Source organism: Carcharodon carcharias, chromosome 19, assembly GCF_017639515.1.
Source record: "Carcharodon carcharias isolate sCarCar2 chromosome 19, sCarCar2.pri, whole genome shotgun sequence".
NCBI classification, from domain to species: domain Eukaryota; kingdom Metazoa; phylum Chordata; class Chondrichthyes; order Lamniformes; family Lamnidae; genus Carcharodon; species Carcharodon carcharias.
In genome coordinates, this window is record NC_054485.1 from 101,713,042 (window position 1) to 101,727,729 (window position 14,688).

Below are 14,688 nucleotides of genomic sequence, written 5' to 3' on the forward strand. Positions count from 1 at the left end.
CGGGGTGGGTGGGGGGAGGAGGAGGAGGAGAGAAATAACTCTGCATTCTATCTACTCGTGACTGCAAATCTGACAACATAGCCTGAAGAGCGAGACCTAGGTTACAGGGCAGAGGGCGACATTCTTGGAAAACCAGGATTTAATGATTTTTTTCTGAGCTCACTTGTTTATTGTTAGCCTCAAGTTTCTTCGCTCCACTGCAGCAGCCACTTCAGTTTTAAATGAGAACAATTTTATCTCACTGCCCGCTCACCCTCACCACATCTGTGCTCCCAGAGCAGTAGTGTCTACAGGTGGAAAGCGAAAACCAGTATTGGATTTGAGAGAGATTAAATGTTGAACGTTGAAAAGTCTTGGGGATGATGTCTGTGCTTTGGCGATACTGACAACATACAGCATCCAATGAGGGCGGGGGGGGAAGAAAATCTCAAACTGTATTAAAAAAAGCCACTTGCACGACTTTGTAAAACCGGGGGTCTGGGGTGTGGAGGGGGCAGCATAGAAAGGGAAAGAAAAAAAAAAGACGACATTTAGTTGATCCGGAGTGTATTACATTGCTCAGCACCATCTTAACAGCCACAGAGTAAAAACAGTAACGGAAATGGTCATTTGTACCCATCTACCACTATTTAAAAACATTCACAACCGTTTCTTTTTGCAACATTGACAAGACAGAAGCCAAAGCAGATCTGTCTGTAGTACTTTTGAAATGCTCGACTTATTACGTGGCCCTCTTACTCTAAACACCTTGTGTTCAAACCAATTCTAGTCATTATATGCTCTGTCCCTCAACAAAAAAAGCAGCTGCCTTATAAGGGATTGGCATTTATTAAGTGGATCTACAAGGACTTACTAGTTACCAATAAGATGAATGCTTCATTATGGTAGAGAAATCTAGACCTCTCTCTTCTTAAAAAAGGACTTATTAGCCTCTTCCTTCCCCCACTTCCTTCCTCCCAGTTCAGCTTCACACTCAATCCACTTATCGCTGTTGGAGTTGGCTCATTTTTTTTTGCAAAACAACTTGTGTAGTCCACTGAAATCAGTAATGTTTTGTCTTTTTTTTTTAAAAAAAAGCCATATTCCTTTTTGAGACAGACAAATAAACCCCCTTAAAAGATGTAGATTTCTTCAGTTTTGAGAGGCTGCAGTATCCAGCCGCTTGTTACAGTTTCTCATCCTGCGGCTTAATGCTCTGGGGTTTGATGGGCCCCGTTCGCACCGGCTTGGGGTTGCTCGAAGATTTCTCATCCTTGTGTGACGGCACGCTCTCTCCTTCCTGGTGCTCCTTGGCAGGGAGAGGGCCGGCATCACTGCTGTTGCGGGGGGTCACTCGCTCAAAGAACCTCTGTGTGCTCTGCAGCACCTCTGCTCGCTGCTTTGCCTAGCAGGAAATTAAAAAAAGAGCACAATTTATTGTGATAGGCCTGCAGTTTGGTCATGCATGCATTTCCGCCTGAAACTAGGTCACTTCATGAAGGGGGGCACGGGGAGCAAGAAAGGTAGCATTACTTCTGAATATTTTCCCAGAATTATCCTTTAACAAAATGAGAGGTTGGAAGCAATTTAAAATCAGTTATATTGTCTCTGACTGGTGCACAGATGCATGGGTGCAGTGTGGGGGTGAGGGGGAGGTCAAGCAGCAACTCCTAGTGCCCATCTTAAGAGGTACAAGACCTCAAACAGCGAGTGCATAAGGATATTCAACTGTGAAGGGCAGCACAGCTAAGCCCAACACTTTCCTCTGCCAACATTTACATATGCGTGCTTTCCAGTGGGGTTACCATGTGTCAGGATTCAAAACAGTACTGTAGCAGGCAATGCATTCGCACAAAATTCCAGGGAAGTGAGTCTGCACTTTTTGCTAAAACCAGCTCTCAGTCCAAACTAAAACTTACAAATAAAATCAGGAGGACAGAAATAATATTTAAATACTGAAATTACACATAGTTCTTTTAAATTTAAAATAAACTACAAGTACAGTCATGGTGAGGGTATCTCTCTGAGGTGTGGTTTGGATCGTTGTCCAATGCTTTGTGTTGGTTTTGGACCAAACAAGATTCCTCTTACATTATGAGTGACTTGGACAGAGGCTGTATTAAATTTTTCATAAAACTATTTATTTGCAACTATTTACAACCAAGACCTCATGGTTAGAAACATTACTCTCTCTACCCAGATTGTTCTGTGTCATGCTCCTTCAGAGTCCCTTGGTCATCTGATCTGTCATGTTTACATCATCATCGCTTAATTAACATAAACATTAACCCATTACTCTACATTCCCCAAGTGTACTTTCAAAAAAATTATTAAACTATTTTGTTAAACTATTTACATTCCCACCATCTCCTCTCGAAGTCTTAAACATCACAAATTGAGCCTGTTTGTACTTATGTCTCTTCCTGATCTTGTCTTTAGTACTTTCAGTCGAGGGTGATGGTCTATGCTTGGTTCTTGAACTTGTGTCCCTTCTTGAGGTGCCCGACATAGAGTCTATCTCGTCATCCCAATCTTGGTAGTACTCAAATGATTCTTTTCTTGCAGCTTTGAACAGTATCAGAGCCTGTCTGTTTCTCCGGAGAACTCCAAGTGGTGAATGAGATATGATTGCCGCTGCTGAGTTTGCTATAGGAAGATACCTTCAGCCTGGTGATCTCTTATCCATGCCTTTAGCTCAGGTACTAACATAGATAGTGTTTAGCCTTTTGAGTTTCCTCCTTATGTCTTACTCATTCTTGATCTTCTAAGGTGATGTTAGGTTGGAGATTGTGCTGTAATGAAGGAAGTCACGTCTTTAGCTTCTCATCCATTAGTAGTTCTGCTGGCGAAAGTAGTTCTACGTCGCCCTATAATCAAGGCCAAATCTAGATCATTATTTCTTTTTCATAAGCATCTTACTTAGTTCTTATGCCTCTCTCCATTTATTCATAAGCCTGCGGATGTGTGGTGAACTGGTCACATGGTGAAATCCACATTCTTCGACAAACTGTCTGAAGTGTTCACTGGCGAACTGTGGACCGCTATCCCAGACCACTTTGCCAAAATCTCGGTGGAAATGTTGATGGTAGTAATGGTTCTGTAGATTCTTGACTGCTGATGGCACAAGTATGGCACGTCAAATAAGCTCTTCCAGGTTTTGTTTGAGATTCCAGCCCGCCATACTAATTCTTGTGCCCGTGCTCTACATTTTATTATACCCAAATAACCTCCATGGAGTTTTTGGAGATTGTCTTCTCACATCACTCTCAGAATTACCAGTCTGTCATTGAAGACTAAAAAGTCGTCAATACTTGTCAGATGTTTCCGCTGCTCATACTGCCTAACACCTGATTGCTTCGGACATACTCAGACCAGCCACTCAGGTAGTATGCTCTGGGTGTCCGGCCCAAGTATGTTCCAAGCAATTAGGTGTTAGGCAATATCTGATGTCATGATTACATCATTAGCATCTTGTCTAATTAACATAAACATTAACTCTACAAAGAGTAGACCCCATTCCACCTGTTAAGACCACAAGATTGGTTACAATGCAGCAGAAGCACTACATTCGATGTGGAGAGGGGGAGTTGGTGGGGGGAAAGAATATGTGTCCTCGAAAGCGCCCTGATGTCCCAGTGTTTAGAGGTACTGTATGATCAGATACACAGCCGACAAGCACCAGGTTTGCTACCTGGTCTGCACCAGGTCAGCCAGAAGCACCACCCTTGTGGGGCAATCAGGGATCCTGTACCTGACCCCAATCTTGCAAGCACTTCCTAGCAAGTGTTGCATGTGGACTTCAGGCAAGGGCAGGCAGTGACGCCACCACATTAAAGAAGCCTACTTGAATCACCTCAACAGAGGGCACTTGGCAAGCTGTGCCCCCAGTTAAATTAGCTCTTCATAACAGAGGGGGAAAAAAGCAATACGCACAAAAACATCTTGAAAATAATCTGCAATCAGCCCAACCCTTAAAAGATGATTTTTCAAAATTACATGATTAAGTTTATCACACTGGGCTGAGACAGAAATACAGACAATATTTTTGACTGAATGGTACCGTTCTTGGCTGCCTTTCTCCCTGCACTACCCCGAGGTGGGCTGATCCCACTCTTGCTGCTAGAGGGATCCAGGCCATTGCGCCTCCTTACGTGCTGCAAGCTCTCCTGCACTCAGTGATAGCAGTGTGTAGGGGGTCATCAAAAAGCAGATCGTGTGTGAGCAAAGAATCAGAATTATTCAGCATTTGGCCAAATCAACCTTCTTTGTTTTTAAAACTATGCAGTTTGCTTTCACTGTCGATTCTGGTAGACAGCACTTACTCTTCGCTTGATCTTAAATCTATCCTTCGTTGCCACTTCATTGGCCTGCAGAATTTTAACAAATCTTTAGAATACCCGAGAATGCTTCTCACTTTTCTTTGTTTTATTTAGAAGAGTTATAACCCTCTCCAGTCTTGTCTCATAACTGGAACCTCTCATCTCTGCCCTCTTGAAAAGTGGAGAAAAAGATTTGGCAAAATGGGTCCTGAGAAAGCAGGTTGAATTACTCAGCAAGAGTGAAGTACCTTTTGTTTGCAGCGCTGTTACAACATACTACATCCAGTTTAATTTTTTTCTCCAAAATCCTGGCACTCCTACATTAAAAATAAGCCTTGGCACAACACTGCTAACAGGCTGAATCCCATTCTCACCCAGGGGGCAGGCTGCGAGTACCACATTTCAATATTTCTCATCACCCTCTAACCTACCCCATACCTTATCATCTTTGTCAGCTTCCTTGGCAGCTTTGGGTGGAAGGTGCCCATCGGTTGGTCCAGAGAGGACTTTGGTCACCAGGAATGGGAAGGTTGGGAGACAGGCACTCCAAACTGCTTGGATAATGGGGGCGTGAGGTGGCACGGTGTGGCTTACACCACTGCATGGTCACAATTGCACCTTTGAGCTGGAGTAAGACAGCATCTGAGAGCAAAGCAGACATTTACCAGACTCTGCTCCCAGTCACTCCGGGCTTGGGAAAATAAAGAATCTAGTTCTGCATCTTCAAAAATTACCTGGTTTCCAAGTGTTTGGACAAGTTCAGGCTATGGGCAGAAGGAATTTGGCCTGCAACTCTTAGGAGGAAGGGAAGACTCTGAAGGATGTTTCAAAGTTTAGAGACCCTGGGATAGAATGAGTTGAGTATGAGATGTTGCAATGAGGCTTTGGAGATGATTGTAACCTACCTGGCGGGCAGGAATCCCACAGGTTTTGTGCTCCGTTGTAATATCAGGAAGGAGTGCAAGTGCCCAATGTGCATGTTGAAACTCAGGCAGGAGCATGTACAAAAAACAAGATTCTTACCTGCTGCGACACATTCCCTCTGAAACATGGCATGGGATTGATGCCACACTGGGCTGGTCCAGGAGACTTCCCCCTGGGGCTTGTCGATCCAGGCCTGGAAAGATACATAAAAGAGAAAAGCTTATCCAATGTGTTCCCACTGACACTATGAGAACACAGCAGCCTTAGTCTCCCTGCCAGATCTTCCTGTATTCACTATACTTCAGTGCTAGAACCACCCCAGCGGCATGAAAAGGAAAAGCTGCCCCGTAAAGTCCAGTACTGCCGTCAGGAGGCATCGGAGAAGATTAATACTGGAAATGGTTTACTGGTAACTCGAATCACTCCGGAAGTGGGAAAATGCAGATTTGGTGGGATAGCATTTTTTCATGGAAGATGAACCAGTTTGCCAACTCTCCTCCTCATCCTCACTTATCTTTATGTTAAATTTGGCAGTGCCAAGGTGTGGACTGAAAACTCAAGAGCTTCTCTCTTTTAGGAAAAAAAAACAACCTCCCTCCCTTTTCTCCTCTCCTGCTGACAGCACTTTCAACAGTAGATGGTCCTGTGGCTTTCCGGTCCCCCATACCAGCCCACTGTCCTGTGAGAATGGAGATAGTGCCTCGGCTTGGTACTGGATTGCACGTGGCTTTACATCTTGCCTGCACTGAATGCCTGGCATTCCTTACAGGAATATAACTGCCAGTTAGTAAGCAATGCTGGGCAGCAGGGTGGAGAAGTTACCCAGTGAATTTTCATAAACTAGGAGCAGGGAGCTCAGCTGATTGCCCTTCTCTAACCATCCACCACCCCCAAAACCCAGGAGCTTCTGTCTGTTTAGCCTAGCACTGCTATTATCAAGTACTAATTATTCCTCTACAGCTTTGAGAACCACTTTGAAAGTTTTAAAATAATAAAGATGAAGTTTAATGTTAGGATGGAAACAGCAACCAATGGAAGTCCTGTACAAACATCGAAATCTACAGGGGATCACCTCCCAGCTTCTCACCTGAACATTGCAGGTGACGGGACAGCGTAGCCAAGTGCCCCAGGAGATGGATTCATTTTCCTTTCCAAGTGAAATGTCTTAGGATCCACTGGGTTAACCTGCATTAAAAAAGGAGCGTTTTGGTTAATATGCTTTGTAAGTATGGTAACAGGGCTGCAAACATAACTTGCAATTTTAAGCACTTAAAACGAAAAAAAAGTGAAACGTTTGATTTTTTTTTTTACCTCTCTCCCGAGAGTTGGTGCAGCAGTATGAAAACTAGAGTGAAGGACTCTTCGGGGGGGCCCTGGAGGGACGGTTTGTGCCTGCGAGTGATGCAGAGACTGCGGAAGTTGAACCAGGGGCTGCTGAATGGACCCAAAGCCAGGGACAGATAACTGGGAGCCCAACATTGGAACCAACATCTGTCAAGAAAAGCATTCTAAAATGAGCACAGGAATGAAGGCTAGGGCCTCACAGTAAACACTAAGATATAAATAAATGGCTGTGTCAAGATATATGATCCAGTTTTAAAGCCTTGAAAGACCCTGGTTAGGTAATCAGCCTTAGCACCATCTGATTTACTGTTTTGTTTTGAAACCTGTAATAGCAAACCTCAGTATATTCACCTTTACAATCAAATAGCTGGTTTACAATTGTGCATCTGCAATTCACACATGTCCACTGCAAGGACAGAGTTGTTTTCTGGGCGCTGTTTTCAGTGCAATGGAATCATGCTGCACATTGTTGGGATGGCAGCCCATCACACCTGTATTTCAGGGGGTCAGATCCCTTGATTTGTCACAGAGGGAGGGCAGAGTGTTGTCTAACTGTCCTGGCCAACGTCAACAGTGACTCAATGGGCAGCACCCTCACCTCAAGGGTTCAGGGAGTTCTGTGTTCAATCCCATTCCAAGGTGTGAGCATACCAAATCATGGCTGGCACTCTGGTGCAGTACTGAGCACGCACTGCAATGCTGGAGCTGACGTCTTGTGTGGGTGCAAAAGGCCCCAGTGCACTATTTCAGAGAAGAGCAGTATTGTTGTGTGTGAACTGGTCAATATTTAACCCTCAAGTAGTATTATCTGAGGCAGATTCTCTGATCATTATCACAGTGCAGTTGTGGGATTCAGCTGAGTTTTGCACAAATTTGCGATCGCATTTCCCATAGCACGAGTGACTACATTTCAAAAAGTACTTCACTGGCTGTACAACGCTTTAGGCATCCTGAAGTTGTGAAAGGCGCTATATAAACACAAGTCTTCCTTTTTTCGATTGGGCTTTCCTCAGCTAACACTGTCAAAGTAAATGCGTGAGCTGCTTATTCTGCTCATTGTTGTTTTGGGACAGTCCTGTAGAAGGGCTGCTGTGTCTGTCTCAGTCAGTATACTTCACAAATAAATTACATAAAATGCTTTAAAATGGCGGTAAGATAAAAATGCTATTTCTCACATCTACTTACTTCAGATCTCAACTCATTTTGACCTGCAAGAACCCTAAAGGTTTTAAATTTCACAAGTTTAATAGTTTTGATTTTTCAAATAACGTTGAATGGCTTCCCAACCACAACTATCCCCACCCCCACCCTCCCTGCAAAACCCTCACCAACAATTAGTACCAATAAAACTCACTGTAGCGGATTACCTGGTGGAGGGGGCCACTGGACATTGGTGCTGCAGCAAAGTAGCTGTTCTGATTGGGCTGCTGCAGTGGAGAGGAATAGAAGTCCGATGGCTGGGCCATGCTTTGTCTCATCTGTCCAAAAGGTCAGCCACATTAGCATTCAATGAGTTATCAGAGTACATCAATAATTCCTGTATAATGCTACATAGCCTGACAAGTATATTGAGTCAAACGTGTACTTCAGCTGTGCATAGAGGACAATATTACCCTTTCCAGGTACTCTCTTTTGCAAAGGCAGAGCTGCAGTTTAATATGTTTGTAGTTTGGGGTGGGGAGCAAGAGGGGAAAACAGCAGCCGCACTGACACATTGAGAAGTTTGAATGCTACCAGTTTAAAAAGAACAATGGCTCAGTGGGAACACGTGTCTGAATAGAGTGTAGTGACATATACAGGCGAAGAAAGATTAAGTCCCTGTTCTCTGCTGAATTAGAAGATCACAGCCAAGGTTGCAGTGCTGGACCTCATCATTGGGCTCAGTACCTTACGCTAGGGAGCACAGAGGAAAAAGTCAGAGATGGTCAGCCATCCTGTTCCGGTTCCCCATCCAGTGATCCCTGTTGCAGACCACTCACTCACGGCCCTGCCTCACATGTTAACAAAGAGCACTGATGGGCCAAGAAATTTTTTGATGCAGTTCAAGAGTTATAAGAATTGTAGGGAGTAATTTAGACTTAACTCACCAAGCAGGAAATCAATGGCATCAGATGCCTGTTTTATACCCTGCATAATATTATGGTCCATTGATGTTAATTATCTTAATATAAACCAGGAGAGTAATACTGTAAAGGGCAGAGGGGGGAAACATAAGAAATAGGAGTAGTAAGCCATTCGGCCCCTCAAGCCTGCCCTGCCATTCAATAAGATCATGGCTGATCTGCCCCAGGCCTCAACTCCTCTTTTGTGCCAGTTCCTCATAGCTCTCAGCTCTCCTATATTTCAAAAATCTATCTAACTCCTCTTTAAATACTTTGTGATCTAGCCTCCACAACTCTCTGGGGTGGAGAATTCCAGACATTCATTACCCTCAGAAGAAATTCCTTCACATCTCAGTTTTAAATGAATGTCCCCTTATGCTGTAACTGTGTCCCCTAGTTCAAGATTCCCCCACTGGTGGAAACATTTTCTCAACATCTGACCTGTCAAGCCCCCCCTCAGAATCTTGTACATTTCAATAAGATCACCATTCATTCTTCTAAACTCTGATTAATAAAGGCCTAAGCTGTTTAGCCGTTCTTGAGGAATCAACCTAGTGAATCTCGTTTTGAAATGCCTCCAATACCAGTATATAATTTCTTAAATAAGGGGACCAAAACTGTACACAGTACTCCTGGTACAGCCTCACCAACACCCTGCACAGTTGTAACAAGACTTCCCTGTTTTTAAACTTCAACCCTAGCAATATAGGACAAAATTCCATTTGCCTTCTTAATTACTTGCTGCATCTGCATGTTAACTTTTTTGTTTCATACACAAGAACACCCAGATCCCTCTGTGCTACACTTTTTTTGGAGTCTCTCTCCACTTAAATAATAGTCTGCCTTTTGATTTTTCTTACCAAAATGCATAACCTCACACTTTCCTGCATTAAACTCCATCTGCCAAGTTTTTGCCCACTCACTCAACCTATCTATATCCCCTTGCAGGTTCCTTATGTCCTTATCAGAAACATGCCCTCCCACCTATTTTTGTATCATCAGCAAACTTAGATACATTACACCCTGCACCCTCCAAGTCATTAATATAGATGGTAAATAATTGAGGCCAGCCACTAGTTACGTCTTTCCAACCCGAAAAAGACCCATTAATCCCGACTGCCTTCTGTGTGTTAACCAATCCTCAATCCATGCTAAAACATTATCCCCAATACCGTGGGCTCTTATCTTTTACAATAACCTTTTTGTGGCACCTTATCAAATGCCTTCTGGAAATCCAAATACATTACATCTACTGGTTCCCCTTTATCAACTCTGCTTGTTATCCTCAAAAGAACTCAAGCAAATTTGTTAAACATGATTTCCCTTTCACAAAACCATGTTGACTGTTTGAGTGCGTTAAGCTTTTCTAAATGTCCTATTTCTTAATAATGGACTGTAGCATTTTCCCAATGACAAACGTTAGGCTGACTGGTCTATAGTTCCCTGCTTTTTTCTCCCTCCCTTCTTGAACAGGGGCGTCACATTAGCGGTTTTGCAATCCGCTGGGACCCTCCTGGAATCCAGTGAGTTCTGAAGGGAGTTCAGGAGAATTTTCTAGATCAGTATGGTTCCAGTCCAACGATAAAGGAGGCATAGCTGGATCTGGTTCTCAGAAATGAAGTGGGCCAAATAGGGGAACATTTAGGGGATAGTGATCATAGTATAAGGTTCAGGTTGGCTATGGAAAAGAACAATCTAGAATAAAAATACCTAATTGGAGGAGGGCCAATTTCAGTGAGTTGAGAACGGATCTGGCCCAGGTAAATTGGAATCAAAGCTTAGCAGGCAAATCTGTAACAGAACAAAAGGCCGGTACAGTCAAGGTAGCACAAGCACAGAGCTTTCTGGATGACGAAAGAGAAGGATGGAGAGCAAGATGAAGCAAAAAATTGATGTAAATATGTCAGATGTTAGATGATACAATTGAGAACCAGGCTGAATATAGAAAGTTCAGAGGCGAGTGAAAAAACAAATAAGAGAAACAAAGGTGAGTATGAGAAGATGCTGAATCCAAAAGTCTTCAATAGGCATACAAATAGTAAAACGGTGATGAAAGGAGGGAATGATGCCAATTAGGGACCAAAAAAAGCTATCTTTGTATGGAGAACAAGGATACAGGTGAGGTAAAAAAATAAGGACTTTGGATATGTCTTCACCAAAGTTGATGCTGCCAATGCCACAGTGAAAGGGGAGATACTGGATGGATTAGAAATTGATGAAGAGGTTTTAGAAAGGCCGGTTATGCTTTAAGTCACTAGGACCGAATGGAATGCATCAGAGAATGCTAAGGGAGGCAAGGGTGGAAGTTATGGAGGTACTGGTTATAATTTTCCAATCTTCCTTAGATATATTTGTGGTGTCAGAGGACTGGAGAACTGCAAACGTTATATCCTTATAAAAAAGACAAGGCTAAACCAGCAAATACAGGTCAGTCAGTTTAACCTCAGTGGTGGGAAATCTTTTAGAAGTGATAACCCGTGATAAAATTAGTGGGCACTCGAACAAGTGTGGATTAATTAAAGGAAAGCCAGTGGGTATTTGTTAATGGTGAATCGTATTCAACTAACTTATTGAGATTTTTGACCAGGTTACAGAGAGTGCATGTGAGGATAATGCGGTTGATATGGTGTACATACAGTTTCAAAAGGTGTTTGGTAAAGCACATGATAGGTTTGTCAGCAAAGCTGAAGGCCATGGTATGAAAGGAACATGGAATAGATGGCACCATGGATGCAAAGCTGGCTGAGTGACAGGAAAGCTCGCTAGCCTGAACCAAAGCACTCTCTCTCAAAAGCTGAGAAATCACCGTGAGGGACTTGTGCATCACTACCCGAGAATGCATGTAGGTCGAGTGTGCACAAATCATTGCTAAATCTGGGCAGAGCAGGACAAAGGTGAGATTTGGCACTCTAGCACTACAAGTTGTCAAGTGAAGCACAAAGTGAAGCCACTGACTCTGGTGTATATCTATATTATGTGCATAATTCTGCAAACTAGCATTTGTTTAATTTGAGGTTAAAGGATTTGAGTAATGACAACATGGCACCAATACAAGTTTGGTAGTGAAATGAGCCCTTATTTAAAGGTTTTTGAATTGTCAACATGACAGTTTTTATATGACACTTTAAAAGCAGAACAGTGTATCTGAGTGTAACCACACAAATAATTCTGCCCACCCCCTCAACACATCCCTTACTTGTAGGCTGCTTCTTTCTCCATCTCAAAGTGGTTACTAACTGCAAATTTAGATGGTGGTGGCTGCCTTCTGCTTATGCACACTCGACAGTGACAGTGCTACTGTGTTATGATCAGAAGTAGTAACTATGGTCAAGTTTTACCCCCCACCCCCCTCATTATCTCAACATCATCAAGTTTACTTAGCACCCATCAACCACTACCCTCCTCAAGATCACTTTACTCAGCACAAGCCAGCAGTGACATCTAGAACCTTCTTCTCTTGTGTAGCTCAGTTCTGGAGTAGGTGGTTAATTTTAAGCTGAGAAAAGTAGTTTAAAAAAATAGTGCTAATTTAACTTTTGTCGAGGCAGATGTTGGAATCTCCTCCTCCCCCAGGTCTATGGTTAAAGAATGACTGCAGAGCTCTCCATCACTTACTAAGCCCAGAGTTGCTGCAAAGCAAATGCAATCTGTGCTGTTATTACCAGTCCTTCAGCAACAACAGGCTAAAAATTCATAAGACAACTGCCCGTTTGGTCTCATTTATCCCTCCTCACTTCTGTAAATAGCTGCAAATTGTTACTTTCAGCCAAACATCAGTGGTTCGTTCGTTCAAGATGAAAGGGAAGATGAAACCTATACAAGTTGGATGGGTTGCACCCCAGCAGGCTTGGGACCAATATCTTTGCAGGGGTATTTGCTAGTACTGTGGGGGAGGGTTTAAACTGGATTGGCAAGGGAATGGGAACCTGAGCAGGGAGACACAAGTGAGAAACAAAGACAGAAAAGTAGAAGCGCAAGGCAGAGCAGCAAATAGGGCCATTGTACAAAAAAAAAGATAAAGAGATTAAGGCACTAGTTTAAAGGCACTGTATCTGAATGCACGGAGCATTCGCAATAAGGTAGCCGAATTAACACCCAAATAGATGTAATTGGGTATGAAATGATTGTGATTACAGAGACATGGCTGCAGGGTGACCATGGATGGGAACTGAATATCCAAGGGTACTTGATTTTTAAGACGGACAGGCAAAAAGGAAAAGGAGGTGGCATGGGTTAGTTAAGGATGAAATCAGTGCGATAGCGAGAGAAGATATTGGCTCAGAAAATATTAGTGAGAGTTGTCTGTGGCTGTCGGGGGTATGGGGAAACAGTGGGAACATGGCTTTGAGATAGAGGATCAGCCATGATCATACTGAATGGTGGAGCAGGCTCGAAGGGCCGAATGACCTACTCCTATTTTCTTTGTTTCTATAGGCTTTTGAACAGTAGTGATAAGGTAGGGGAGAGCATTAAACAGGAAATTAGAGATGCATGTAACAAGGGTGGTAATCATGGGTGACTTTAATCTACATATAGATAGGGCAAGCCAAATTAGCAATAATACTGTGGCTGATGAATTCTCAGGGTGTACAAAAGATGGTTTTTTTAGGCCAGTATGTTAAGGAATTGACTAGGGAACAGGTTATCCTAGATTTGGTAGTGTACAATGAGAAGGAGTTAACTAATAGCCCCTGGGATGTAGATTACCGGGCCCTGGGGATTTATTGGCTTTTGATCCCATTAATATAGGAGAGTTGAGGGCTATGAGAGAGTCTAGAACAAGGGGTCACAATCTCAGGATACGGGGTAGGCATTTAGGGCTGAGATGAAGATAAGCTTCTTCATTCAGGGTGGTGAACCTGTGGAATTCTCTGCCACAAAATGCTGTGAAGGCCAAATCACTGAATATATTTAAGAAGGAAATAGATAGATTTCTAGACTCAAGGCATCAAGGGGTACGGGGAGAGAGGGAATATGGCGTCGAGATAGAGGATCAGCCATGATCATACGGAATGGCAGAGCAGGCTCGAAGGGCTGAATAATCTACTTCTATTTTCTATGTTTTTAACAGATCACCATGGTAATACCGGGGAAAGCGCTTATAAGTTAGGAGTATGTGGGGGGGGGGGGGGGGGGAGGAAGAGAGAGGAAGACACCAGTGGAACTGGTTAATGACCAAGACTGAATCAGAGAAGAAACCGGTTCAGGCGGCCACTGGATATGCTTCTGAAGCAAGGAAGGATAGAGAAATGTGGTGAGGTGGGTGGGATTGGGTTGCGAAAAAAAGAGGAAGGACTTCCTTGGTCTATTTCTTCATTTCTAAATATTCCCGCGATACTGGCAGTGAGCATCCCTCTAATGGACGGAACAAGCCACTTACCTGTATCAGCTGAGAGTCAATGAGCTGGGAGTTGCCCAGCTGAGTGTTGTAGATGACAGACATTGGAGGAGTGCAAGCTGCGTGCTGGTAGGGCAATCCCGGTTGAGCCTTCGCTACCTCTGCAGCCTGCACTGCAGAAAAGCCAACATACTGGCCTTTTACTGGAGCCCCTGATATTAGCGTTGAGCCTTGCACCATGGCTGCAGAAGGAGGGGAGAGTCCAGGCTGAAGATACAACTGTTGGGACCTGTCAAATAGGACAGACAGTCAAGAGCATGCAAACAGCAAATTGGGAGAATAAACACGTTGAACGCACAACAAATAATAGGAGTTTTTGTATTTGGACCTTGCATTTTCTAAAGTGGTCCACCCCAACTCATTCCCATGAATCACAGCAACTACAAACAGCTGTTACATTCCAGTTGAGTTCCAAGACCCAGGGTTGCAATCTAGGCAGGGTGACTCAAGAATCATAATTTTTTTTCCACTGCATCAGTGAGCAGGCTGTGCCAATCTGAAGACTGCATCTGCATGATTGCAGATGGCCAGTTTACTGGTCTGGTTCACAAACCCTAAAGTATCTGGGGAAAGCAGAGAAGAGTCTCCAAAACCCTCAGGATTATCCTAACCACAGCAGTGC

The 14,688-nt window shown here is 43.5% G+C and overlaps 1 protein-coding gene across 4 annotated transcripts in view; it reads right to left on the minus strand.

Moving 5' to 3' along the window:
* Window positions 1-372: 372 nt before the first annotated feature.
* prrc2a (proline-rich coiled-coil 2A) overlaps window positions 373-14,688 on the minus strand; it is a 124,252-nt gene continuing 109,936 nt past the window's right edge. For all 4 annotated transcript variants that reach the window (XM_041212504.1, XM_041212503.1, XM_041212505.1 and 1 more), the window contains 6 exons: window positions 14,049-14,295; window positions 7,934-8,044; window positions 6,534-6,713; window positions 6,310-6,407; window positions 5,322-5,415; window positions 373-1,384 (listed from right to left, as the gene is read on the minus strand). In XM_041212504.1, the coding sequence (XP_041068438.1) occupies window positions 1,166-1,384; window positions 5,322-5,415; window positions 6,310-6,407; window positions 6,534-6,713; window positions 7,934-8,044; window positions 14,049-14,295 (949 nt within the window). In that variant the 3' untranslated portion in view covers window positions 373-1,165. The remainder of the gene's footprint in view (window positions 1,385-5,321; window positions 5,416-6,309; window positions 6,408-6,533; window positions 6,714-7,933; window positions 8,045-14,048; window positions 14,296-14,688) is intronic.